Source organism: Alternaria viburni (genome assembly GCF_023758015.1).
Source record: "Alternaria viburni strain BMP 2772 chromosome Unknown scaffold_3, whole genome shotgun sequence".
Classification (NCBI taxonomy): domain Eukaryota; kingdom Fungi; phylum Ascomycota; class Dothideomycetes; order Pleosporales; family Pleosporaceae; genus Alternaria; species Alternaria viburni.
In genome coordinates, this window is record NW_026055772.1 from 1,719,864 (window position 1) to 1,744,150 (window position 24,287).

A 24,287-nucleotide genomic window follows, 5' to 3' on the forward strand; every position below is an offset into this window, starting at 1 on the left:
TCTTTCGCGTGCGCTTGATATTGAGGACGAGGGGGTGGTTCGTGGACGACACGTGGAGGAGCGAATGGTTGCGATCGCTCGTACACCCACCATTGAAGCAGTAGAGGCACACGTCGAGGCCGGTGGGGTCGTCGATCGAGTCGAAGCACTGGGTGCAGTCCTCCCGGTACACGGAATGAGTTGGCCCTGGTGGATGAAGCTCTGGGGCGTGTTAGTACTGTCTAGGGTGAGGATGTAGCCATAGAGCAAATGAAGGCGCCTGAAGCATGTTTGCCACCCTTCATTTCTTTTGCTATTCGAGAGTAGAGTCTGGGGACAGGTACGGGTGCTTACCGGGTGCGTTTACGTGCGTACAGGCCATGTTTGGTCAAAGTTGATGTGGGTAAGGTACGGTGTAGAAAGTCGCGACGGTTTGCACGTAAATTCGGTTGTTATGACATAGGCTAGGCTTCTAGAGCTCCTCCCCGCGGCGGGGCAAACAAAAGTGGATACCTGCCACCAATACCGAAAGAAAGGTAGTCACCACGCGACAGCTCCACTCTGGCTAAGAAGTCACGTCTGAGTTCAAACAAGTTGGAAAATTGTATTAACGTTCCTTTGGCTTGATTTCATGGAGAGGATACCGGACTTGAAGGAGTCTCAACAATTTCATAGATCGAGGCTTACGCAAGATATGCTATCAGAACCACACGCTTGTACTTATACATCATCACCTATTTCCCCTGCTGTCGTGCGTTGACAGACCAGTTCTGGAACTGAGTAAACAGCACAGGCTGTAGCGGAGACTTCTTGTCAGCAAACCACTGCTTCTGCGTCTCAGCATAGACGTCCACCACACCAGCATAGTTTCCCTTATCAAGGCCAACAAGCACCTTGACTACGTGTAGACTGGCGGAGCCACATGCATCTGCATGGACTTTTGAGCCGTTGCCTAGCTTCGCCTCCTCGTGAATACCCTTCAGCAGCTCCCATACATCCTCGACGTTCTCCGGCTTCGGGAGAGGTGCTTTGCGCTTCGTGCGGGTGTCGAAGAACGACTTTAGCATCTTGGCCGCTTTGTCTGCCGTCTGCTTGTTTGCGTTTGCTCGGGTGCGACGGAGTACTGGGAGGAGGATGTCCAGAGTGAGGGCGTTGGAGTATTGCTTCTCCATGTACACAGCAAGTAGATCCAGGACTCTTGACTTGAATTGTACGACATTCTGCTTTGCGTCCGTTCGCTCCTTCTTCTTGCTGGTTGTCTTGCTGCGCTCCTTGAAAATCTTGCTGAGATGTGGATCAAGCGCCATCATCTGGTCGTCATCCATGTCTGACTCGTCAGATGTCTCTTCTGCTGCCTCTCCGTCGATGGTCGGCTTCGAGGTCTGGAGGGTCATAGCGAGCATGTTGTCGAACTGAGTCAGCTCTGCGTCTTCCTCCTCAGTTTCGTCGCTATTGCCATCATCAGAGCCTGACTCGGAAGCATCGTCGCTGTCCGGCTCTTCTCCATCAACCATCTCAACGTCTGAGTCGTCCTCATCGTCATCGCTTGAGCCTTCCTCCTCCGCGTCTTCATCGCCCTGATTGAACAATTCTTTCTGTCCTTCAAGGTTCTCTTCGGTATCCAGGATCTCTGTCAATGAGCGCAACCCTTCGGCACTGATCTCGGATGCGAATATAGAGAAAGCTTCTTCGCCGATTCGTCGGAACAACGTTCGTTCATTTCCTGAGAAAGAGAGTACGATCTCGACGAAAGCATTCTGGCCATCGGAAGTTGAAGCCTTGCTCTTCTTCTTCGATGACGCCTTTCGCGATGCCTCGAAGGCCTTGTAGGAAGCATCGAGGTCATCGAGCATCATGACGGCATCGCCCTCGCCGTTGTAGGCTTGTAAGAGGGTCAGAGAGTACAGAAGCAGGAAGCCCTGTGCTGACATCTCATTGCCAGCTATTGATCCCTGGTGGCACTGCGTTAGTCAAACACAAGATAAACAGGAGAGGGTATACATACTGTCGCAGAGATGGCGTCAATGGTGCTAAGCGCCTTCTCCATGGTACTCAGAACCGATTCATCTGCTTTGAAAGCAAGATCCAGTTTTGCAGACTTGCCATTCCTGGCTCTTATCATGTCCAACACCATGAAGGCAATATCTGACCGAGCCCCCAACTTTACGTCCAATAACTTCGTCAAACAGGATGATAACCGCTCTTGAAACATCGTCCGACTGCGGTCACTGACAGGTGGAAGAGGCATTTTCTTCGTATCCGCCTTCTTTGAGGGAATGAAGTAGGCAAACTCCACCAGTGTCTCCAGGATCTCCCGCAGCCAATTGGACTTTCGGTCTTCTGCAGCGCCACCTTCGCGTAGGTGAGCGATGTCTTTCTTGAAGGTCTTTTCGTTGAACTTCTCGTATCGCTTGTACTGTCTGATCGTGTTCAGGAGCAGGTCTGCGATAGCCTGGCGACGGCTGTCTGCAACGGTCTGTTCCTCGCTTTCAGGACGCAGGATCAACGACTTGAGATGGCGTATAATCTTCATCAAACTCTTATCATCTACAGACGCGAGAATCTGCTCCAGCGTTTTCGTCCTGGTGATCCTATCAAACTCGACGCTACCGTGCTTTGATGTCAATGCGACGAAGATGGGAAGTGCTGTTCCATCTTCTTGCTCAACCCTGAGCTGAACGGAACTCAATGCAGCCAACGCGGCGGAATGAAGAAACCGGTCTTCTTTCTTGCTTTGGTTGATCAGGGTGCGCATCAGATTGGGGCTGAACAAGGCAGAGACAGCCGATTCCGGCACGCGTGTGATCATGCTGCTCAATAACTTGAATCCCCAGGCTTTACGTTCATGGGATGCCGAGGATGAGAACAGATTGCTGTCTACGGTATCGATCCAGAACTGGGAGAATTCTGTCTTATCCTTGGAACTACTCTTGCTCTGGTCGTCTCTTCGTAAGATCTCGGCAAAGACCAAGTCCCAGGCGAAAGACGGGTTCGAGCTCGTGGTTCCGGTCTTAATGGCTTTTTCTTCGCCATCTCCCGATTCGTTCTTATTGAAGTCCTCCTTCAAAATCTTAGCAAGTCGCGAGCGTTCCTTCCTTGCCAGAGGATCCTTTTCGTGCCAAACGCTTTCAGGCAATGTCGCTGGATAACTTGCTTGGACGGTAAGCCACACAGCTACGCCTTCAGGCGTAGAAACGAGCTTGAACGTGTTGAGGCGTTCGAGTATTTCCTCGACACATTTTTGGTACTGCGATTGGCCTTTCAAGCTCCTCACTGCTTCGACGAGGACCATGCCGCATTCTTCCCGGAGCCAAGGAATGTCGCGTGCCATTCGATAAACATTGTCCAAGAGCTTGTTCCATGCATCCAGCGAAAGTTCCGGTTCGATAAGTATCGATGATTGCATGATGGCCTTGAACCCAAAAAGCTTTCCGATGGTATGATCCCGTTTTTCCTGTACTTGTTAGCATTGCGACATCCAGCGCGCCCATGTTCCTACCTTTCCTGGCACGTTGCCCTTGGCTTTGGTCTTCTCCTCTACCATCTTGATGACAGCCGCCACATCAAGCTGCGAACCTTCGATAGCATCCTGCTTTACTGCAAATAGTTGTCGCAATAATTCGGTGAGCGTGAGCGAGAATCCGACCCTGGCTGCTTTGCGCTGACTGCAAAGACCTTTGACCAGGCGTACTAACGCGTCCTCCACATCTTTGGGCTCTGGCTTGTTTTCGGGCGAGAATTTGACGATGATCTGTTTGGCGGCTTCAAGACGGACATCGTCTTCTTCGGCTGCCAGGTCCGCGTAAAGCTTAGAGAGCTTCACCTTGTCCGAATTGCTTTCTCTGCGCCGCTTCGCCGGGGCTTCGTCAACTTTCTCGCTTTGGTCCACCTCGCGTTCCCTCTTGGGTAATTTGCTACCCATCTTTTGTTGATTTCCTGGAGAGTGTATTGGAGGTTGTCGCAACGCGACTTCCGCGAAAAGTCGAGCACGGCTCTAGGAAAATTTGGATGCTAACCGAAGATGGACTAGTTGGACAGGGTCCAGCCCGCGGGCCAACGCGAAATCCACTTGAATTGCATGACGTCGGAAGCATGCGAGCTCCATCTGCATATTCATGGGAAATTCAACATTGCATTTAGTCGAGTCTGCATCAGTTCTATGCTGCGAATGATTCTACTTGAGTCACCTAGAAATCAATACGAAATTCTAGTCATGTCATCATGCGCTGCACAGTATCACACAACAGAGAAGATATCATAGCCATCACCGTTGAAAGTGACATCCTTGGTATTGAGTTGAACTGCTCCACGCCAACCTAGGCAAAAAACTGAACAGGTCTGCAGGCTACATTAAGCTAAAACCTCGCAAAGAAGGTGACCCAACGTCAACGTAGGCTCTAGGCTGTTCAGTTTTTTCCTGGGTTGGCGTGGATCTACGTATGTTTGACGTGTATCAAGTCCATCCCTTGAAAATGATCAGTCATCATCCTCATCCAAGCCTTCGAAGACTCCGATTGGCTTTGGACGGTATGTCGTTGGAGGTGGAGCCTGATCTTGAGCTGGTCTGCTCGGAGACTGTGCAGCCACATCTTGTGCAGACGCGTCTTGTGCAGCCGCCTCGCTCTGTCCCTGCTCTTGCAACGCCTTCTCCCTAGCCGCGTCCAAATGTGCAGGTATATTGAAGTCGTCCAGGTTTTTGCCCTTCTACACAAGGAGATAGGAGTTAGTGTGTGTCTTGTATGAATCTCAGACGTGCCAAACGTACCTCTCGCCAATACTGGAGGCTGAATAGAGCGCCCGCGCGGATCTTCTCGTTGCTGGGCCACGGGTACCACGGCAGGTTGCTAGCCTTGAGCTTCTTCAGCCATTCTTCTTCCTCTGGGGTGATTTCGAGCGCAGGGCCAGCAGCATCTTCGCCTTCCTTCTGCCCTTGCGCAGCTTCACTTGCTGGTGCTACTGTCTCTGGCGCGAGAGCGGGTGTATTGAGACCATTAGTAGGAATGCCGCTTGAGCCGACCTCATCGTCCTCCTTGTCCTTGTCTGCGGCAGGTACGGGTTCACGGTATGTTGGCGGGACGGTGTGTCGGGAAATGTTGGTCGCGTATTGTAGGAGTTCGTCGAATGGGACCGCGCGCGAGTCTTCGGGGAATGTGGTCACGGTTGTGTCAAAGAGCTCATGGCGCAGTTCTGCGAGCTTCTTGACTGACGTCTTGAGCTGGTCTTCGAGCGCATCGGCTTCTGCACGGAGGTTCTGGATGCGGATGTGATTTGCCTGGTGTTTGGCGACTGCAGTGCGTCAGTCGTCAATGTCAGCAGACGTGGGTGTTCGCGTACGTTGGTCCAGGCCTTGACTGAGCTCGTCGTCAGCAGCTAGCAGATCGACGGCAGCTTGCGTGGCCGGGTTGTAGGCAGCGATCGAGTCGACCAAGGTTGTCAGCGCCTTCTCGACGCGTTCGAATTGTTCGTTCAGGACGTCTTCCATGGTTGCGTGGTGGGGACCAGCTTTGCCGTCGACAAAGGAACAGCGCAGGGTCAGCGAACGTGGATCGGGTGGAGCACGCGCATACACGTGACGTGAAGAGGCATGCGCGGTGGGCGATGGGGTCGTATGCAGGTTGCGCGCCAGTCGGGCGGAGCTGAATGGCCAGCGAGTGCAGCGCGGTATTCACATTGCAGTCGTGAAACCGGGCCTTCAAGCGCGAATCATCCACGGGCGCTTTTGCTAGACTCGCGGGGTTGCCCGCCTTCGACGCATGCGAAAGCGGGACATGACGAAGCGGCCAGGGCTGCCAGGGCCCTCTCGGCGTGGCCGCTATTTGCGTCGACGGGCTGGAAGCCGAGCTGTCACGACGACCAGCCTGCAGCATATATCCTCCGCTCCCCTGCCTCTGCCTGTCTACACCATAGTCCTAGTCTCGCTCCTATCGCCCTCCATATCCGCCATCCACGGTTCTTCCAGCGTGCTGCGCCTCCATCTCCCAGAAGAGCACCCCGCCGTCGATTGGCCCGCCACTTGCACCCAGCTACCACTCTGATTGCTGCTCCGCCCTCCAACGCCTACCAATTCCCCCGACTGCCTGCCTTTCCTTCCTACATAATCCGGTGCACCCGCAAAGCCTCGACGCACGATATTCCGCACATCTAGCAGCCATGGGTAAATCGTAAGTTCTCTTTCCTTGCTGCTTTGTAATGCGGGGCCATCGCGCCTACCATCCCGACGTTTGGAGATTCCTGCCCTTCACCTCGGACACGCGCGTCGTCGAGTGAAGGCCACACGTTGGACCGGACCTCGTCATGGACCCTTCACTCAGGCGCAGATACACCCCGCTCGCCCGCACACTCGATCGCCCACGGCACAAGCATGTTCCAAGAGCTCGACATCCACAACCACAGGAAGCCCGCGCATACAGCACCGCCGCCTCATACCCCGTCACAGGCGCACGGAATCCCGCTTCTGGAGCACAACCACCCGCCTCTGCGGTTTGCGCGCCGCCATCACAGCGACGTACCCCGTCATGACGATTCCGGCTATGCGCACTACAAGGATATGCGGGAAATCGCCTTGGCGAATGCCATACGCGAGTTGGAAGACGAATTGGGGTCGCGCTGCGGAATCAAGTGCTTGGAATTAAAGGACCAACAGCTGATTGTACATCGCTATAGCCAGAGTAAACTATCACAGCAAGAGCTGGCCGACCTCCAGAAAGCGACACACTTCGACAAGAAAGAGCTACAGCAATGGTATAAAGGTGCGCACGCAGTGGGGCAACTGGGTCGGACTGTGACTGAGTACATACAGGCTTCCTGAAGGACTGTCCCTCGGGCATGCTCACCAAGGAGGAGTTCCAAAAGATCTATAAGCAGTTCTTTCCGTTCGGGGATCCGTCGTCATTTGCAGATTATGTCTTCAATGTCTTCGATGCAGACAAGTCCGGCACAATCGACTTCAAGGAGTTCATCTGCGCACTGAGCGTCACGAGTCGCGGCAAGATGGAGGACAAGCTAGACTGGGCGTTCCAGCTGTACGACATTGACGGAGACGGCAAGATCAGTTACGAGGAGATGCTGGCAATCGTAGAAGCCATTTACAAGATGGTACGTAGTCACGCCCTGGGAAGCGCCTCCATACTGACATGTGCAGGTCGGCTCCATGGTTAAGCTCCCGGAAGACGAAGACACCCCCGAGAAGCGCGTTAAGAAGATCTTCCGCATGATGGACAAGGACGAGAACGGCAGCTTAGACATGGCTGAGTTCAAGGAGGGCTCGAAGCGCGACGAGACTATCGTTTCCGCCTTGTCTCTGTACGATGGTCTTGTGTGAGGAAGAGGGTCGATACCCAGTGTCATTTTCTGCTTGTTTCGTTATAGTCGATATCACAGCGCATTTGTGGGATTGGCATACCATTATTCCCTTGCTGTTAGGGTGGATGACCTCGCCTTGGCGTACCGGACATCATGAATGATGTATACAAAGTGCGCATTTCGTTTCCGCGGTCAAGAATGCAACAACAATTTCAAACTCCCTTGATTCTGCATGTTGGTCTGACTGTAAGCCTCACCCAGGAAAGCCTATTTTTGGGTCTCTTTGGTACAAACTTGTAATTGGGCGTCTGCATGGCATGTCGGGTCTGTGTTCTGACGTGACGCAACCTTGCGGGACGCTTTCTTAGGCGGCCTTCAGGGAGCTTTGGACAGGTAGCTTGAGAACAACACATTGCTAGTACCGTGCCGCCTTGCTGTCGTACCATCGCCGACTGCACGCTATGGACAGATTACCTGTCTAATAATACGCCATCATTTTCTCCTCCGCTGTCGACTTCTGGCGACGTTTGCGCTGCGACGCTACGTTTCGGCATTCCGCCCAGCATCTCAAGCTGACGCCGGCCCGTGGGCTCCACCACGTATTAAAGCCACTTTCACGCGCCTCGTTTATATAGGCAGACACACCTAACACAATGCCGCGATCCGCGATATCCACATGCAGCGCGGCGCTCGCAGCCCTGCTAGCCATTGCACCCTCGCCAGCGTCGGCCTTTTACTTCCCAGGCACCGCGCCAACTTCGTACAAGACGGGAGACGCAGTTCCGTTATACGTCAATCGCCTGACACCCGCCGATTCGCAGAACGACCCCAAGCTACGATCCGTCTTCTCCTTCGACTACTACCACCCGCCCTTCCACTTTTGCCGCCCAAAAGATGGCCCCAAAGAAATTCGCGAGAGCTTGGGAAGCATACTGTTTGGCGACCGGATACAGACGAGTCCGTTCGAGCTGAAGATGGGCATGAACGAGTCGTGTAAACTGCTCTGTGAGGCGCCATACCCTGGCAAGGACGCGGCGTTTGTGAACAGCAGGATATACCAGGGCTACGACCTCAACTGGCTGATCGATGGGCTGCCTGCAGCACAATCACTTAGGGAGCCGGGATCAGACCAGACCTTCTATCAACCAGGCTTCGCGCTGGGTCTTGTAGACGAGGACCAGCCCATGCTCAACAACCACTACGACATTGTCATCGACTACCACGAAGCATCGCCAGGGAACTTCCGCGTCGTTGGTGTGTTGGTAGACCCATACTCGGTGGCAGAATCGAAGAGGCAGGGCGACGATGGGGCGACGTGCAATGGGCAGACACCCGTTATTCTGAAAGAGGGCGAGGCTGATGATAACCTGGTCGTCTTCACATACGGCGTTTACTGGCGACCAAGTCCGACTCCGTTTGCGACCCGATGGGACAAGTACCTACACGTATACGACCCCAAGATCCACTGGTTCTCTCTTATCAATTCGGCCGTCATTGTCGTCTTCCTCGTCATAATGGTCAGCACCATCCTCGTGCGCACCCTCAAGAAGGATATCGCGCGTTACAACCGTCTGGACCAGTTTGCGCTCGAGGACTTTGGGGAAAGCGGCGACGGCGATGATACAGCGGATGACTCTGGCTGGAAACTTGTACACGGCGATGTGTTCAGGCCACCGAAGAATCCGCTGCTTCTATCGGTTTTGATTGGTAACGGAGCTCAGCTCTTTGCCATGACAGCGTTGACTATAGGTAAGTCGCCTGAACATATCCCATGTCAGGTCCCTGCTAACATCAATGACAGTATTCGCGCTTCTCGGCTTCCTCTCTCCTAGCAACCGCGGTGCTCTCGGAACCGTCATCATCATCTTCTACACACTCTTCGGTTTTTTCGGAGGCTACGCCGCGGCACGTACCTACAAGTTCTTCCACGGCGAGTCGTGGAAACTGTGCTTCTTCTACACCCCGGTAGCTCTACCCGCGATCGTCTTTGGCGTCTTCTTCCTCATGAACCTGTTCGTCTGGGGTCGCGGCGCATCCGGTGCTGTGCCCTTCACCACCATGCTCGTAGTCGTCATCATCTGGTTCGTCATCTCCGTCCCGTTGAGTGTCGCTGGTTCCTGGCTCGGATTCAAGCAAGCCGCCATTGAGCCACCCGTGCGTACAAACCAGATCCCACGCCAGATTCCACCCGTGGGAGGCTACCTGCGACCTCTTCCTTCCATGGCCTTGGCCGGTGTACTTCCCTTTGGCGCCATCTTCGTCGAACTCTACTTCATCATGAACTCGATCTGGTTTTCAAAGGTCTACTACATGTTCGGTTTCCTGTTCATCTGCTTTGGGCTTATGATCATTACCTCGGCGGCGGTTACAGTACTCATGATGTACTTTTTGCTTTGCGCGGAGAACTATCACTGGCAGTGGAGGTCTTTCTTCACTGCTGGTGCGAGTGCCGCGTACGTGTTTGCTAGTTGCTTGCTCTACTGGATCAAGGACGTGAGCTGGACTAGTTGGACAAGTGGTGTCGTGTACTTGGGATACTCGGCATTGCTGAGTTCGCTGGTGTTCATTCTGACTGGTAAGTTGTTATCTAAACCCCCTTGCTCGTAAACCGCGTACTAACGGAATGAACAGGCACCATCGGTTTCTTCGCCAGCTGGCTATTCACCCTCAAGATCTACAGGTCCATCAAGGTGGACTGAGCGTGGGGTAGTAGTGGAGATCTGCCAGTATACCTTTTCTTTCCTTGGAATCTCAACCCGTCAAGTAGCGTGCGATCATTGCCAATATAGACATTAAAAAGGCTTTTTTTTTTTGCGGAGAAAGACTACCCGTACATATCTTAGACTATTCAGTTACATGTGAGAGTGAATCTAGACTCAGTGCTCTACGTAGAGCAAACTAACGCGCATCCCATAACCAATATTGGAATATACGCTGTATCCCATGTAACCCACTTAATTTGATAAAAGAGGTACTCACTGATCCATCGTCAGCTTATCCTCTACCGCCAGCCTTATCACCCCCATATCTGTCTTGATGCCCGACCATCTTCATGAAGTTTCCATTTGTGTTCCCATTATCCCTAGTATGCCTGCAGGATCCTCTTCTCCCTCTTTCCATGCCTACAATTCCCTATTCCTTCTCCCATCTTCCATAATGACGTCAACGCCTCACCTTCCCCGATAAGAAACACACACACCCACAATCATGATCCTCCACCGCGTATCAAGCGTCTACAACTGTAGCAAAGCAGCGGGGGACCCACCTATCCTACATCCTACCCGCCCACGCATGTTCCAAAAGATTGGGACTCGTTCTCGAAATACACCGGTCGGATGTGTATCAAAACACTACATTTACTTTCGTTCGGCCATCTCTCGGATTACAATGTCTGTGCATGGCCCCTGCAGCCATCAACATGACGCGTTTCCAAATACAGCTTAGCATGCGGGCGCTATCGAGACCCTTCCCGTCGAACTATCCCAGAGCCCCGTTGAAACCCAAGACCCGAGAGTTTTCCGGGTCAAGATTGTCATGAGTGATGAGACTATTTTTGCAGAGGTTGGTCGTACGAAGATAAGATTTCAGAAGGCCTTATTAGGGAAATGGAGGCGCGTGCGTGTATGTGTATGTATATATATATATATATGGGTGTGCCGTTGCCCGGTTTGAGGGTTGGAAGTGTTGAAGATCAGCTTTTTTGGATTGCATCACTGTTGCGATACATCCTTGGTGTTTAGCCTTTTGATTATCAGGCCACTGGGCTTTTGAGTCAGTCTTACGAAAGTTGATGATCTTTGACTTTTGTTGAAGTCATCGAGAGACTAGTACCTATATATCAAGCTTCTTTCCGCCGCATACGCCCAACTACTGGACATCTTCGTCACCCCGATTATCGACTTCACATTACAGACCTCGAGGTCTGAATAAACCCACCATGGCGACAGAAGGCATACAATTCCCCATGACGCGGGACTTCGCCAGCCCCTCCAACGACGCAACACACCCCAGCCGACCCTCCTCATCCTCAGATACCACGACGCTCGATGCCGAAAAGCCCGCTCCCCTCCACCGCGCGCCAACAGCCGAAGACATAGTCAACCTGCCCACCCGCACCCTCTCCAACGATGCCAACCTAGAGGAATACACACAAGAAACCATCTCGGGGCAGATGATGCGCGAAGTACGGTCCAACGCAGGCAAAGTCGAGAAGTACGATTTGGTCACTTTTACCATTGACGACAAGGAGAACCCAAAGAATTGGAGCAAGGCGTACAAGTGGTGGTGTACCATGTGTGTTGCGGCGACTTGCTTCGTTGTTGCGTTCAACTCGGCGGTTATCACGGCGGATCTGGAGGGCGTGAGCGCGGAGTTTGGAGTCAGCGAGGAGGTGGCGTTGTTGACTATTACGCTTTTCGTTGTTGGGTTCGGTGTTGGTCCTATGGCTTTTGCGCCGGCGTCTGAGATCTGGGGGAGGAGACCGGTGTATGGTGTTACGCTTGCTTTGGCTGTCATCTTCACTATTCCTGGAGCTGTTGCGCAGAACATTGGGACGTTACTGGTAACGCGCTTCATTGCTGGTGTGGCTTTCTCGGCCCCTATGACGCTCGTTGGTGGAACACTAGCGGACATGTGGAGATCGGAGGAGAGAGGTGTTCCCATGGCAGCTTTCAGTGCGGCGCCATTCATCGGCCCTGGTGTTGGACCTTTGGTCGGCGGCTACCTCAGTCAAGCCGGTGGCTGGCGCTGGCTATACTGGATTCAACTCATCCTCAGCTTTGTCGTCTGGATCCTCATCACCTTTACCGTACCGGAGACGTACGCGCCCAAGATTCTCGACAGGAGAGCGAAGAAAATGCGCAAGGAGACGGGCGATGACAAGTTTGTCACAGAACAGGATCTCGACATGCGACCTTTCAGCCAACGCCTCCAGCTCTTCCTCCTGCGACCCTTCCAGCTGCTCTTCCGTGAGCTCATCGTCTTCCTGATCACGCTCTACATGTCGGTTCTGTACGGTCTCCTGTACATGTTCTTCGTCGCATACCCGATTGTCTACCAGAAGGGCAAGGGCTGGAGCGCAGGTCCAACAGGTCTCATGTTTATCCCGCTCATCTGCGGTGTGCTGCTCTCCGCTGCCTGCGCGCCGCTTGTCAACAAACACTACATGAAGCTGGTCGAGAAGCACAACGGCCACCCACCAGCGGAAGCGCGTCTGATCCCCATGATGTGCTCATGCTGGTTCATCCCAATTGGAGTTTTCATTTTCGCATGGACAAGTCAGCCCGAGACCCACTGGGCAGGTCCGGCATTCGGCGGTGGATCTGTGGGCTTCGGCTTCATCTTCCTGTACAACTCAGCCAACAACTATCTCGTCGATTCGTATCAGCACCAGGCTGCGTCAGCGCTGGCGGCGAAGACGTTCCTACGCAGCTTCTGGGGAGCGGCTGTGGTGTTGTTCACGAACCAGATGTACGAGCGCTTGGGCGACCAGTGGGCCAGTTCACTCATCGCTTTCATCGGGCTGGCGTGCTGCGCGATTCCTTTCTTCTTCTACTTTTACGGCGCGAAGATTCGTGAGCGTTCTCATTATGCCTATAGCGAGGAGGACAGGAACAAGGAGCAGAAGCTGGGAGCTTAGTCAGGAGAAGGTTAATCTGATCGTTTTATGTTTTGTGGACCTGTCGTCAAGGTTTCTTCGACTTTTCTTGTTATGCGGCATTGTGGGCGTTTGGAGGGCTTGGTGTTTCACCGGGAAAAGGCCGTGGGAGGGGTCTTGGGATCGAGAGGCTTCTTTCGACATCCATAGCGTATGTTATTCGTAATCCATCAACTTCCTACTTCCAATATGGATCCAAACCCCGATGCGTGCAATCCTGCCAGCGGTTACACGGCTAATTTCGAGTGAGCGAGCTCATTGACAATGACATGAAGGCGAGACCTCTCAACGGTGATGTCATGGCATGGTTGCAGGCCCTGGCTGGGTGGAAAAGAAGTGGATGCGATGGGCAGAGGAAATTATTCCCATCGTTGGCCGGGAATGTCAAGCTTCCTAGACGCGTGACTAGCCGGGGTCACAGGCGATCGGCATCCTTGCCCAGGAGTGGGGCTCCAGCGAGCGGAAAGGCCGACCGAAGTCGACACTCCACCAGCGCGACTATCCGGCCCAGACAGACCTCTGACGACTTTCCCCCGAGCTTCGACCATGGACGAGCTCAAGGACACGCACAACTCCAACGCGCCAAATGGGTTCATGCAAGACACGCCGCCAAGAGCCGACGTCGATGAGATCCTGAGACGGAAGCGGAAGGCGCGAGAGTACAAGGTACGCCGTTGAGATGATGCGCTATCGATGCAGCGATGGAAAAGAGGAGGCTTTGGGGTTCGAGGGGCATTAGTATGGGCAGGTGTGAAGAGAGGCCTCTCTGCATTGCCGAATTGGGCTACAGGACCCGGCGCATCCCTCACGGCAGGAGCTACTGCCCCACGAACATGCGCTGACGCTCTACTCCCCTACAGGCCTGCTATCCGTGTCGACAGCGCAAGGTCAAGTGCGACCAGAACGTGCCCTGCAAGACATGCGTCGTCCGCGAACATCCCGAGCTATGTACCTACCACCCGCCCAGCGAGTCGCACCCGCCCGCGAAACGAATCAACCTCGGACTTGGGCAGAATAACGGCCATGACTTCTCCAATGGCCTGGTTCACATACACGGCGGCACAGTCACGCTGCCTCGAGAGGTGCGCATATGACAGGGAGGTTGGCTGTATACTGACCGTAGCAGGACTGGGAACGCATCTGCGGGAAACTGCAGCAAGCCGAGAAATCGCTCAGTGATTTGAAGCATGCCGTCGGTAGCGTTGCGGAGATACCACCACCCATGAACGGCTTCTCTCCTGCTGATGGATCTGGAAACACACCTTTGGCCGCGGCAGCGCCCATGGACGGTGAGCAGAGCCACGTCAGAACCCAGGGAATACACACGCGCAACGACATCACCGGCCAAACGATACACATCGGACCCAGCTCAGTACCAGCGCTCGTCATGGCATTAGGGAGGGGAGACACACAATGGGCGCCGGGCGTGCAAGATCTCCTGGGTAAGAAGAGCATGCTGCCGATATTTGGCCTGGACAACGAGAGCGCTACATACCCCTTCGTCGACCTTTGGGGGCTACCACACGGATCAATAGCGCGCGCCCACGAGCTTGCCAACGCATTACCGAGCGACTCTGAATGCCTGAGTTTCTTCCGCAGCTACCGCGAGACCGCGCACGCCGTATACCCCGCCGTTGCCGACATTGAGGCCATCGAATCTGATCTTCTGCTCTTCCTGATCAACCGTGCCAGCTCACAGGGTACGAACGGCATCACGGATCAGCAAATATATGGGAAAGACTTTCATTGGATAGGCATGGTCTTTGCTATACTAGCTTCAGGATGTCAATGCTCGAGTCTGTCACGAAAAGAGAGGGAGTTGACATCGCAGGTCTACGTCTGCTGCAGCTTCGAATGCCTCCGGTTCACCAATTTCTTATCCCACGCGACCATCGAAAACATACAGACCCTTCTTATCCTTGGAAACGTCATATCAAATAACATGAACGCTGGAGTTGCTTGGAGTCTGATGGGGTTGACAGTCCGCCTCTCGCAGACTCTGGGGCTACACCGACAGTGTCCTCCGTCAACGCCAGTGCAGCAAAGGGTTGTTCGGAGCAAGACATGGTGGGCGCTTCTTTGGCAGGACTCGCTGCTGTCTGTCTCATACGACAGAGCGTCGTCGACCACTACCATTGACCATACTGTACCCATGAGCCAGCACACAGCGCCGGGGACGAGAACATACGTCGAGAGTATGTACCGACTGTGCAAAGTAGGCCTCGACATAGTCCGTGAGCGCCAACGGCCACAAAACTCACATGATGCCCTGATACGAATAACGGAACACCGCAACGAACTCCAGGAAATCATGATAGATGCTGCAGACTATCTCAAAGACTCGAGAAGGTGTCGGTCCATGCGCGATCAGCTCGAGCACTGGGCACTGTACCTGCACATATCTTACGTCACATCTGAGCTCTGTCGACCAGCTATCAGCCCCGCCACCGCCAATCTCGATCTTTCCAAGACACTGCGCAAGACGTGCATCGATAGTCTCACCAACACGGTCGAAGCATTCCTCGGTCTACAAAACATGACACCGTTTGCTACCCGTTCCTGGTCTGCTGTGCATCGCTCCTTGAGCTCTGCCCTCCTGCTTGGTATACTCGGCGAACACAACCGCAACGAACGGGCGCGCAGTCTGTTGCAGAATGTAATCCAAGTTCTTACGGATGTCACCAAAGATGTTGATCCTGCCGAGCTCGCTACGCCCATCACGCGATCAGTCTCGGCTCTCGAGCGGCTGCTGAGAATAACCACGACGCATAACCGCAAGCCAAGTGAAGCAGGCTCACAAGCGTCTCCCACGATGCACGTCTTCACCGCACAGGACATCAACAATGCCCTCAATGGCGATGCTGAGAACATGTTTTCGCAGTCGCCATTGCTTGGCCTTGACCTTGACTCTTCGCCGTATGCTCTTATGGAGAGCATCGTGTGGGGTGCGCAAAAATCACCATGAGAAGATGAGGAGTGTGGAGAGTAGTCGGAAAGTAAAACAAAAGTCATGATACCCAGATGTGAGAGCGACATAGCGCTGTCGAATGAAAAAGTCGAAACAAGAATCAGGCTGCCATCATCATTCAAAGACCAAGCAGTTTGACTGCCTTCCAACCTGCTGCCTAATTGCGCAGAATGACAGATATTAATGCCGTTAGGAGGGAGGCGATTATTGGGCCATGTGTTTCTGAGTACAAGTCTCATATCGCGAGTGATGATTTGGCCCGTAGTCCAGCGGCCGCTAAGTAGTAGTTTCAACTGAATGTAATGCGCTGAGAGGTTCTCTTGGTACCCACCTTGTCCGCGTCGAGTGAAAGCTTGCTGTCAGCCCTACCCATGACGTCGCTAAGCGAGGCGGCTGCGAGTGTTTGCCTAGACCCTGCATCATCACCAGAACCCGTGCAAACGACCCTAGCCGTCACCTAGATGGACTTGAGCGAGCGCCTTTCCTCTGAGCTTAAATGAAGGCTTAGCTCTTGCGTCGCCCCGCCGCTCAGCAGTCGCCGCCATGTTCATGCTCCGAAACCGTAAGTCGAGCTTTGTTTGCCATGTTTCTCTTTCCCGAGCCGCTGCCCCTCCCCCTCCGTTGCTGCGACGACACTAATCCGTACCACCAGTCAGTAAATTTGTCTTTGGCGACAGCTCCAAGGAAACCATCGTCGAGATTGCCCAGGGCCAGCTTTACCTTGTGCGACCCCGCTCTGTCAAGGGATACTCGGAGCTTATATTCAAGGTACGCAAGCCCGTGATCCTGGACTGCAAGTGCATTAACAGCCTAGTAGGACGCTGCAGCTACCATCCGCCGCACCGGGCAGGAGTTCCAGTACCAGCTCGTCATCCAGCGCGCATACGAGGAAGGCGAGGAGGATTTGCTAGCCGAAGAGAACGAAGACGCCGCACTTGACGCGCTCGCAGGCGACAAGGACGAAAAGACATTTCTGCTCGACGAAGACCTCCAGTTCCGCGACGACGTCCGCTCCACCGGCGAGAAGATCTTTGCGTGGCGCGACCTCAGCGGCGACGTCGACGACCTCTGGGAGTTTGTGTGCGACCCGTCAGTCAAGCCAGAGACCGCGTCTTTGTTTGAGCGCGTGGCCCTGCAGTGCCAGTACGAGAGGAAGTTCAGGAGAAGCCACGAACACGCGACCGAAGACGACCTCGCTGCCCTAGCCTACTACGAGGAACCTATCCCCGACGCGAGCCCCATCGCCAGCCCGACCCTCTCGAACGCCCGCGCCCTGCCTGTCGAACCCCCCACTACCGAAGAGCTCTTCCCGAACACGACAAAGGAAAAGATGGCCAAGAAGGTTGCAGGCAAGGGCACAGTCCCGGAGCAGGAGGATGCTACGGCCGCGCCGCCCTCTGCCGCCCAGCCCCAGGCTCTCGAGACCCTGGTCGAAGGAGACGCGGAGCTTCACCTCTTCGACTTCCCTTCTGGCACCTTCATGAAGCAGGACAACAAGGTCAGCGTCACTGTTACCGAGATTGGCGACTGGAACTACTGGCTGCACATTGCTGGCGAAGAGCGCGAGTGGCTGGGACAGCCTATCGTAGAAGACATCAATCCCGTCTTCAACTACGAATACAAGTCCTTCATCTTCAACCACTATCTCGACGACGGCTCGGCATACTCATGGCTGTTGAAGTTCAAGGACCAGGACGAGCTCGAGAACATTCAGCAAGGTGTGATGCAAGCCCTCTGGGAGCACTTGAACAAGGTCAAATGGGGCAAGGCAAAGGACACTGATCGAGAGTACGTTCTAGAGGCCTTCCAGGACTTGACTATGGAGGATGCGCCAGACGAGGAGCCAGAAGAGGAAGAAGAGGAGGACGAGGAGGACGAGGAAGAATACGAGAGCACCAACGAGCAGCGGAGCGAGCACTACGACTCAGATGAGTCCGAGGATGACGTCGAGACTGGTCCCACCGACGGTGACCAGAACTCGCAGCTGGCGGTTGGCTACAAACACGACAGGTCGTTCGTTGTGCGTGGAAACAAGATCGGTGTCTTCAAGCACACCCCGGAGAACCAGCTGCAATTCTCTACAACCATCTCTAACATCAAGACACCCGGCGGCAAGGCTTTCAACCCGAACAAGGTCATGCTGCACCAGCAGGATCGCGACATGATTCTTCAGAACTTGGAGAACCCGAACAACCTTTACCGAATGGATCTTGAGACTGGTACCGTTGTAGATGAGTGGAAGGTGCACGACGACATTCCCGTCAAGGTCTTTGCACCGGAGAACGTATGTAAACATCCCCTGATGTATGATTGCAAGCTAACGTGTTGTAGAAATTTGCGCAAATGAGCGGCGAGCAGACCTTCCTAGGTCTCTCAGACAACGCGCTCTACCGCGTCGATCCTCGTTTGGCCGGTAACAAGCTTGTAGACGACCAGCTCAAGCAGTATGCTACCAAGAACGCATTCTCCGCCGCCGCGACTACCGAAAAGGGACACATTGCTGTTGCGTCCGAGAAGGGAGACATCCGCCTGTTTGACAGACTCGGCATCAACGCCAAAACTCTCATTCCCGCGCTGGGTGACCCAATCATCGGCATGGACGTCTCAGCCGACGGCCGCTGGGTCCTCGCCACCACGCGAACCTACCTCCTCCTCATCGACGCCCTCCAAAAAGGCGGCAAAAACGACGGCAAACTCGGTTTCGAAAAGTCCTTTGCCAAAGACGACAAGCCCCAACCCCGGCGTCTCGCCCTCACACCCGCCCACGTCGCCCAATTCCAACACGAAACCAAAGCACCCATCTCCTTCACCACCGCCCGCTTCAACACGGGTCTCGACGACAAGGAAACCACCATCATCAGCGCCACTGGCCCTTTTATCGTTACTTGGAGTATGAAGAAGGTGCTGGCTAACCGCAAGGATCCTTACAATATCAAGCGCTACTCTGAAGAAGTGAAGGCTGATAACTTCAAGTTTGGCTCTGACAAGAATCTTATCGTTGCGCTGCCGAATGAGGTCGATATGGTGGCTAAGCGTGCGTTGCAGCGGCCGACCCGCGAGAGTATCGCTATGCCGAGTCGGGTTGGGGCGGGCAGGAGGAGTGGGGTTAGAGGGAGCTATCTTGGTAGAAACGAGATTGTGAATAGCCCGTACTAGGCTTGCAAAGCCATGACGTTTCGACGTTTTTCCCTGGAGGTATGGGTGTGGTCTAGTGGTGGTGGTTGCGGTTATCATCGTGCGCGGTGTCGGCGTTGTGTTGATCTTTCTTTCTTCTTCTTCTTCTTCTTCTTCTTCTTCTTCTTCTTCGACGAGCTACGGGTGCTGTGATGATGGGATGCGAGTAGCTGGTTCCTATATGATTCCCCTTTTTTAGATCGAGACTGGAAATGGCACGTGGGTTTATTGCAATATGCGTCTGCGTTGTTGTTGATGTGGTTGAAGATGATGTTTCATTTTGTTGGTTGTAGAGATGGATTCAGTGGCCTACGACTTCTAGGTTTTGACATGGGCTGTTTTGTTGTATCGAAAGCCTTGAACCGAGGCTACCTAGGTACGCACTTTGTTCTGCGCTGTATGATCATCTTGTAATGATTTTCATGTCGCAGAGTATAACGTTGTTCTGTACGAAGTTTGAATTAACTACGATGGCGAAAGCAGTTGTATTGTCATTTGCGACAGAAGGAGATGCGGTGTTAGTAGCAATTGATAGAGAACTTGTTCTATTTATTAATGCGATGGCGGAAGTAGTTGTATTGTTATGTGCAATAGAAGAAGATATAGTGTTAGTAGTAATTAATCGAGAACTTGTTTTATTTGTTAAGGCAACTACTTTTACTGCCTTGTCTTTGTCTGCTTTCTTAATGTTGTATTTCCTAAAAGACTTAACTATGTTGTCGTCGGTAATAAGGTTATCTATCAAAACATCTTCCTTCGCACAGTTTGGACAAACTAAGGATAGATGACGTCCTGGCATGGGATATGGCTTTGGTAGCTGGAAAGCTGCTGAGGTGCTGTCGGATTCGCAAAGAGCATCCATAGACTTATGCATTTGCCATCACGCCGACTAGGGGACATGGGTATGAGTATGACGGTACATTTATGGAGAGAGTTTCTGGCCTTGGTTGATTGGCCTTAGGTAACAAACGTATCCACTACCCAAGAATCAGATCGACAAGCTCCTCCTCTCTTTCTCGCTCCCAAACGTCAGCATGCACTACCCCGCAAGCCCGCCGGTACGCAACGCCGTCTTCCCACTCAATCCACAGCACAAATATGCAGTCGAAAGCCCGGCGTTCTTCCCTTTCACCCGCCTCGGAACTTCGTTTGAGCTCGACTTCCCAATCTAGTTCTGATGAACGCAGAGCCCAGGACGTTCCTTTACTCATTGCTACAAGCTCTAATGGGTTGGGGGATGAAGTGTTTTTGCCCGTCTCTCTTAACAGAGATTCTTGTTCTGAGCTATTGAGGTAAATAAAGCCAACGTATTGATCTTGCGACGATTTTAGCCACATGTGGGGTAAGTCCACCAAGCGGTATTCCACGTTGTGCACGAGTTGACCACATAAAAATGCTCGGTTTGTTTGGGCGAAGAGATATGCGGTTTGTGGGACGGATATACTGGTACTTGTAGAGCAGGGCTCCGGTACAGGGAATGGATATGAGTATTTTTTCCGTGGACAACGAGTATGGCTAAAAACCAGCCCTCGTTTTGCGTCGGATTGCTGATCCCATCCTTGAGGTAAAGTGGATAAACGGCCTTGTAATGCCATTGAGCGATATTCATGCCATGATGAATTGATCGGTCTCCGCTCAGGAGAGGCAGGGTGGGCAAGAGTGCACCACTTGGTGACGGGTTCCGTAAAGCGTTTCTGCCAGTAGCCCTTTTCGTAGATTTCATCATCAGGAAAGCGTATCCTGCCGGTCCAGCCGATCCAGGACCAACTCGGTAAGTGCAAAGATGTTCCAGTAGAGCATCTTGAGCGTGGAATTTTGCGACGTACCAAATTGCCGTTAGGTATCCAATACAATGCAAGATCGAACCAAAATTCGGGAAGTCCGTAGAGAAGACCAGGCTGGTAGAACTGCTCGAGCAGGCTCTGCGTGCCAGCAAACGCAGACAGTGCGTCTTCTGGGAAAGTCAGGTGACGGGAATTATAGGCACTGACTAGTTTGCCGAGTGCATAGAGCGTTGGCATCTCAGTTGCAAGCAGTCGATGAATTGTAAGAGTTCGGGAGTTTTCGTTCGGTGGTAGCTGTTTCATCCGATCTTCGCGCATCTGACCATGGTCACAACTCCACTGAACAGCATCATCTACGAAGACTAGTTTCCGCATTGAGAAGGCATACTCTTGAAATGTCCATGCTCTGGTGTGATATGTGTTCGGGACTTGAGATTGCCAATACCCTCTCGAAGGATGGGGTATTGCCGCCCACTCCGACTCGGAAAGCTGCGTAGGCACCTGAGAATGATTCCGTGAGGCTGTCAGGCCTTTGAGTCCGCGTAGCCCATAGTTCGCGTCAAATCCGTCTGCAGCGACGATGGTGAAGTCGGCAGAGTGATAGATGCGGTGCATTCTAGACACTTCACCGGCAAGCTCGACGTGATCGTCTTGTATCTAATGTCATGTCAAATGCTGTTCGCTTCGAACCAAGCAGTAAATGTAGGTGCTCACCACACACAGAGCATCCACCCAGAGGTACCTATAGCCAAGCAATTTAACAACGGCGAAAGCATCCTTAATTGTTTGTGGAATGTGACGAGCTAGATCCCAGTCTGAAAGGGAAGACGGCTTGAAGAGTCTTTCGCGAATCGCAGTCGTGTTTCGAATCGTCTTAGTCTGGCCCCATTGGTAACTCAATGCAATGTATCCTGCCCCCATACTCTCACCCTCAACAATACACATTTCAAATGTATCGACAAGGTATTTGGGCCTTACAGTCCCTAGGTGACTAAGCCAAGATGACCGCTTGCATCGAACTCCGTGAGTTACGGTGCATGCTTTTATCCACTGCTTCAGTAAGCCCACGTCGACCCATTGAGGATCTACCACTCGCATTGATCCTGGATGATCAGGTACCGTGAGATCGCAGAGTAACCCAAGGTCTTCCCCTTGCGAACTTGACAACAAGAAAGAAAACCAGCCACGTCCGTAGCTCGCATCGATCGTCAGGAGAGACGTTTCACGAGCTGGAATATCGGTAAGAAGCCCGTGCAACCAATCTTTGAATAGTGCCACGTGGGAACATTGGCTTTGAAGGAGATCTTTTGCTGTGCCCAAGGTAAGTTCCTTGCGGGTGTCGGTCTCGTAGGCGAACAGGAGTATCGTGCTACAGATTTGACAGTCGGGTCGTCCGTCAGATGATCGGTACGCTCCACGTTCGGGATTGGCTTTCTCGACTTCTGCGACAGGGACCATTCTGGTTCTAATCTTTACGTTTGTACACAGGTAACCGCGGTTTCTTGGTGTATGGAGCCGATGGCCGAATTGCGAGAAAGTGGTGTGAGTGCGTGCAGATCGAGAGAATGAGGCACAGCAGCGGCCGTGAGGCGAGGCATTCAAGGCGGGGTACTGTATGCAGGTTTATGCACGTGCATGAGAGGTGTTCTTCATACTTGTCATCATGTATAACGAAGTTGATTCGCTGGAAGCAGTAGGGATGACGAAACACAAACATTCTATAACGAGAAGTTGGTCATTCCGGATGGCGTATCCCACAGCGCATCCCAGGAGAAATCGAAAGCGTTCGGATCCAATATGTCCGACAACAAGAATGTCGCATCGTCAAAATTAGGCATCACAGGTACGTCGATCCCGTTGCCATTAGGCGCAACGCTGGTTAGCTCCGTCTCCGATGGCTGTGGCGCTTCTCGTGCGTTCAGCGATGCAATTTTCGACACAGGATCAGCGCAGCGTTCCAGACAATAGTTGGCAAGGTCCCAGTCATAGTTGTCTCGCGCATGTTGAATATGAGAAATGACGCGTTCGAGGCGCGAGACGCATGCGTTCCGTATTTCAGGATCTTGGGTCTCGACAGTGCAGCGAAGCGACACGGTGATTGCATGCACCAGGAGATGTGTCGCATAGGGTAGCCAAAAGTCTAGGAACTGGGTTTCGCCCATGGTCAATATGAAATCGAGGACTGCCGACGATGCGATGCGCAGCTGATCCATCCGACTTCGCCCTATGCTACCATCTCCATCAAGGACAGCTGCGCGGAAGATGAGACGGGCGAGTACAAGCCTTATCGAGAGGAAAGAGAGCCATAGCATGGGTGTACCTGGACGATTTGGGAGAGGGAGCCATTCCGGAAGCTGTGATTCCAGATCGTCTAGCTCGTGCTTGAAGCGATCGATCTCCCGGGCAAGTTGTATTCGATCTGGACTGATCTGGTAGACGAAGGGTAAGATTTCGGCCAGCAGCTCCGTCAAAGAGCATAGATGTATGAAGCAGGTGGTAGTCTGCTTCTGCTGCGAGGTTGCCTTGGTGCCAATGAGTGAGCTGACAGTCGGTCGCGGTACGTCGTAGTAGCCTTTTGAGACGTAGGGCGGTGCGCCATACGCGACACTAGACCACTGGTCCGTGATGAGAACGCACCACCACAGTCGCATCCGGACGGACTTCTCATTTTCCGTAATGTTCCACTTCGATGGATCTCTATGCAGCCCAAAGGTTTGGGCCAAAGATACTGTCCGGCCGCAAAGAGTAATATTGCCGATGATAGAGACCGAAGGACGTCCAATCTGATCGAGCACAGCGGCTTGTATAGTGGACATTCCGGGGCTAAGGAAGTCCTCCAGAGTAGCTGAGATAGCCTTGTTCCAGACGTAGTATGAGTTTGGTTTGGGGTGCATCTTTAGGGTATCTGATTTGGCCCAATGCGGCGATGCAAGTGCGAAGATGACACACATCAAATTGTTTGGTACTCTGCCGTATTGCCCTGTCCGCAGCATCTCACACATCTCCTCATCTAGGATGGGAAAATGGTAGTGGATGTGGTTGAAGTAGAGCTCGACCACTTCTCGTTTGAAAGGCCCCATTATCTGCTCAACAATCTCCAGCTGTTCTCTCCCGCAGCCGCTGTTGGGTGGTAGACCAGTGCGAAACCTTGGGACTGTGAGGTACACCACTGGATCTTTCGCATCATGGAGAAGCGTCTGGTAATTGGAAGACTCCACCTCGCCCTCTGCTTTTCGATGCTGCGAGATGTGTCGGTTGAAGATGTCTATATCTTCAGCGAAATGCGGCGCAAGCATAATGGATGCGGAAGGATTGTTGTTGGTTTTATGCAAGATGGGTGCTGAGCGAGGCCGAGAAGGACCTTCCTCAGGCTCGCTGTGCCGTCGCCGCTTGGAGGGCCGTCGATCTGGGCCTTCTTCTGTCG

At 53.1% G+C, this 24,287-nt stretch overlaps 8 protein-coding genes across 8 annotated transcripts; 5 read left to right on the forward strand and 3 right to left on the reverse strand.

Moving 5' to 3' along the window:
- Positions 1-713: 713 nt before the first annotated feature.
- J4E79_002203 (uncharacterized protein) lies at positions 714-3,901 on the reverse strand (the record flags this gene model as incomplete). Its single annotated transcript, XM_049351104.1, has 3 exons — positions 714-1,940; positions 1,985-3,433; positions 3,479-3,901. 3 exons carry the CDS (start codon positions 3,899-3,901, stop codon positions 714-716), a joined length of 3,099 nt encoding a protein of 1,032 aa, XP_049214943.1.
- Positions 3,902-4,455: 554 nt separating this feature from the next.
- On the reverse strand, positions 4,456-5,461 carry J4E79_002204 (uncharacterized protein; the record flags this gene model as incomplete). Its single annotated transcript, XM_049351105.1, has 3 exons — positions 4,456-4,683; positions 4,745-5,265; positions 5,314-5,461. 3 exons carry the CDS (start codon positions 5,459-5,461, stop codon positions 4,456-4,458), a joined length of 897 nt encoding a protein of 298 aa, XP_049214944.1.
- Positions 5,462-6,340: 879 nt separating this feature from the next.
- Positions 6,341-7,300, forward strand: NCS1 (Neuronal calcium sensor 1; the record flags this gene model as incomplete). Its single annotated transcript, XM_049351106.1, has 3 exons — positions 6,341-6,728; positions 6,779-7,074; positions 7,121-7,300. 3 exons carry the CDS (start codon positions 6,341-6,343, stop codon positions 7,298-7,300), a joined length of 864 nt encoding a protein of 287 aa, XP_049214945.1.
- Positions 7,301-7,934: 634 nt separating this feature from the next.
- J4E79_002206 (uncharacterized protein) lies at positions 7,935-9,980 on the forward strand (the record flags this gene model as incomplete). The annotated part of the gene is made up of 3 exons (XM_049351107.1): positions 7,935-9,030; positions 9,083-9,856; positions 9,913-9,980. The coding sequence occupies 3 exons, from the start codon at positions 7,935-7,937 to the stop codon at positions 9,978-9,980; spliced, it is 1,938 nt and encodes a 645-aa protein (XP_049214946.1).
- A 1,238-nt stretch (positions 9,981-11,218) lies between these two features.
- On the forward strand, positions 11,219-12,919 carry J4E79_002207 (uncharacterized protein; the record flags this gene model as incomplete). Its single annotated transcript, XM_049351108.1, has 1 exon — positions 11,219-12,919. One exon carries the CDS (start codon positions 11,219-11,221, stop codon positions 12,917-12,919), a length of 1,701 nt encoding a protein of 566 aa, XP_049214947.1.
- Positions 12,920-13,483: 564 nt separating this feature from the next.
- J4E79_002208 (uncharacterized protein) lies at positions 13,484-15,902 on the forward strand (the record flags this gene model as incomplete). Its single annotated transcript, XM_049351109.1, has 3 exons — positions 13,484-13,603; positions 13,798-14,019; positions 14,064-15,902. 3 exons carry the CDS (start codon positions 13,484-13,486, stop codon positions 15,900-15,902), a joined length of 2,181 nt encoding a protein of 726 aa, XP_049214948.1.
- A 546-nt stretch (positions 15,903-16,448) lies between these two features.
- Positions 16,449-19,061, forward strand: J4E79_002209 (uncharacterized protein; the record flags this gene model as incomplete). The annotated part of the gene is made up of 4 exons (XM_049351110.1): positions 16,449-16,467; positions 16,558-16,673; positions 16,723-18,189; positions 18,237-19,061. The coding sequence occupies 4 exons, from the start codon at positions 16,449-16,451 to the stop codon at positions 19,059-19,061; spliced, it is 2,427 nt and encodes an 808-aa protein (XP_049214949.1).
- A 3,520-nt stretch (positions 19,062-22,581) lies between these two features.
- J4E79_002210 (uncharacterized protein) lies at positions 22,582-24,159 on the reverse strand (the record flags this gene model as incomplete). The annotated part of the gene is made up of 1 exon (XM_049351111.1): positions 22,582-24,159. One exon carries the CDS (start codon positions 24,157-24,159, stop codon positions 22,582-22,584), a length of 1,578 nt encoding a protein of 525 aa, XP_049214950.1.
- Between the last annotated feature and the right edge of the window lie 128 nt (positions 24,160-24,287).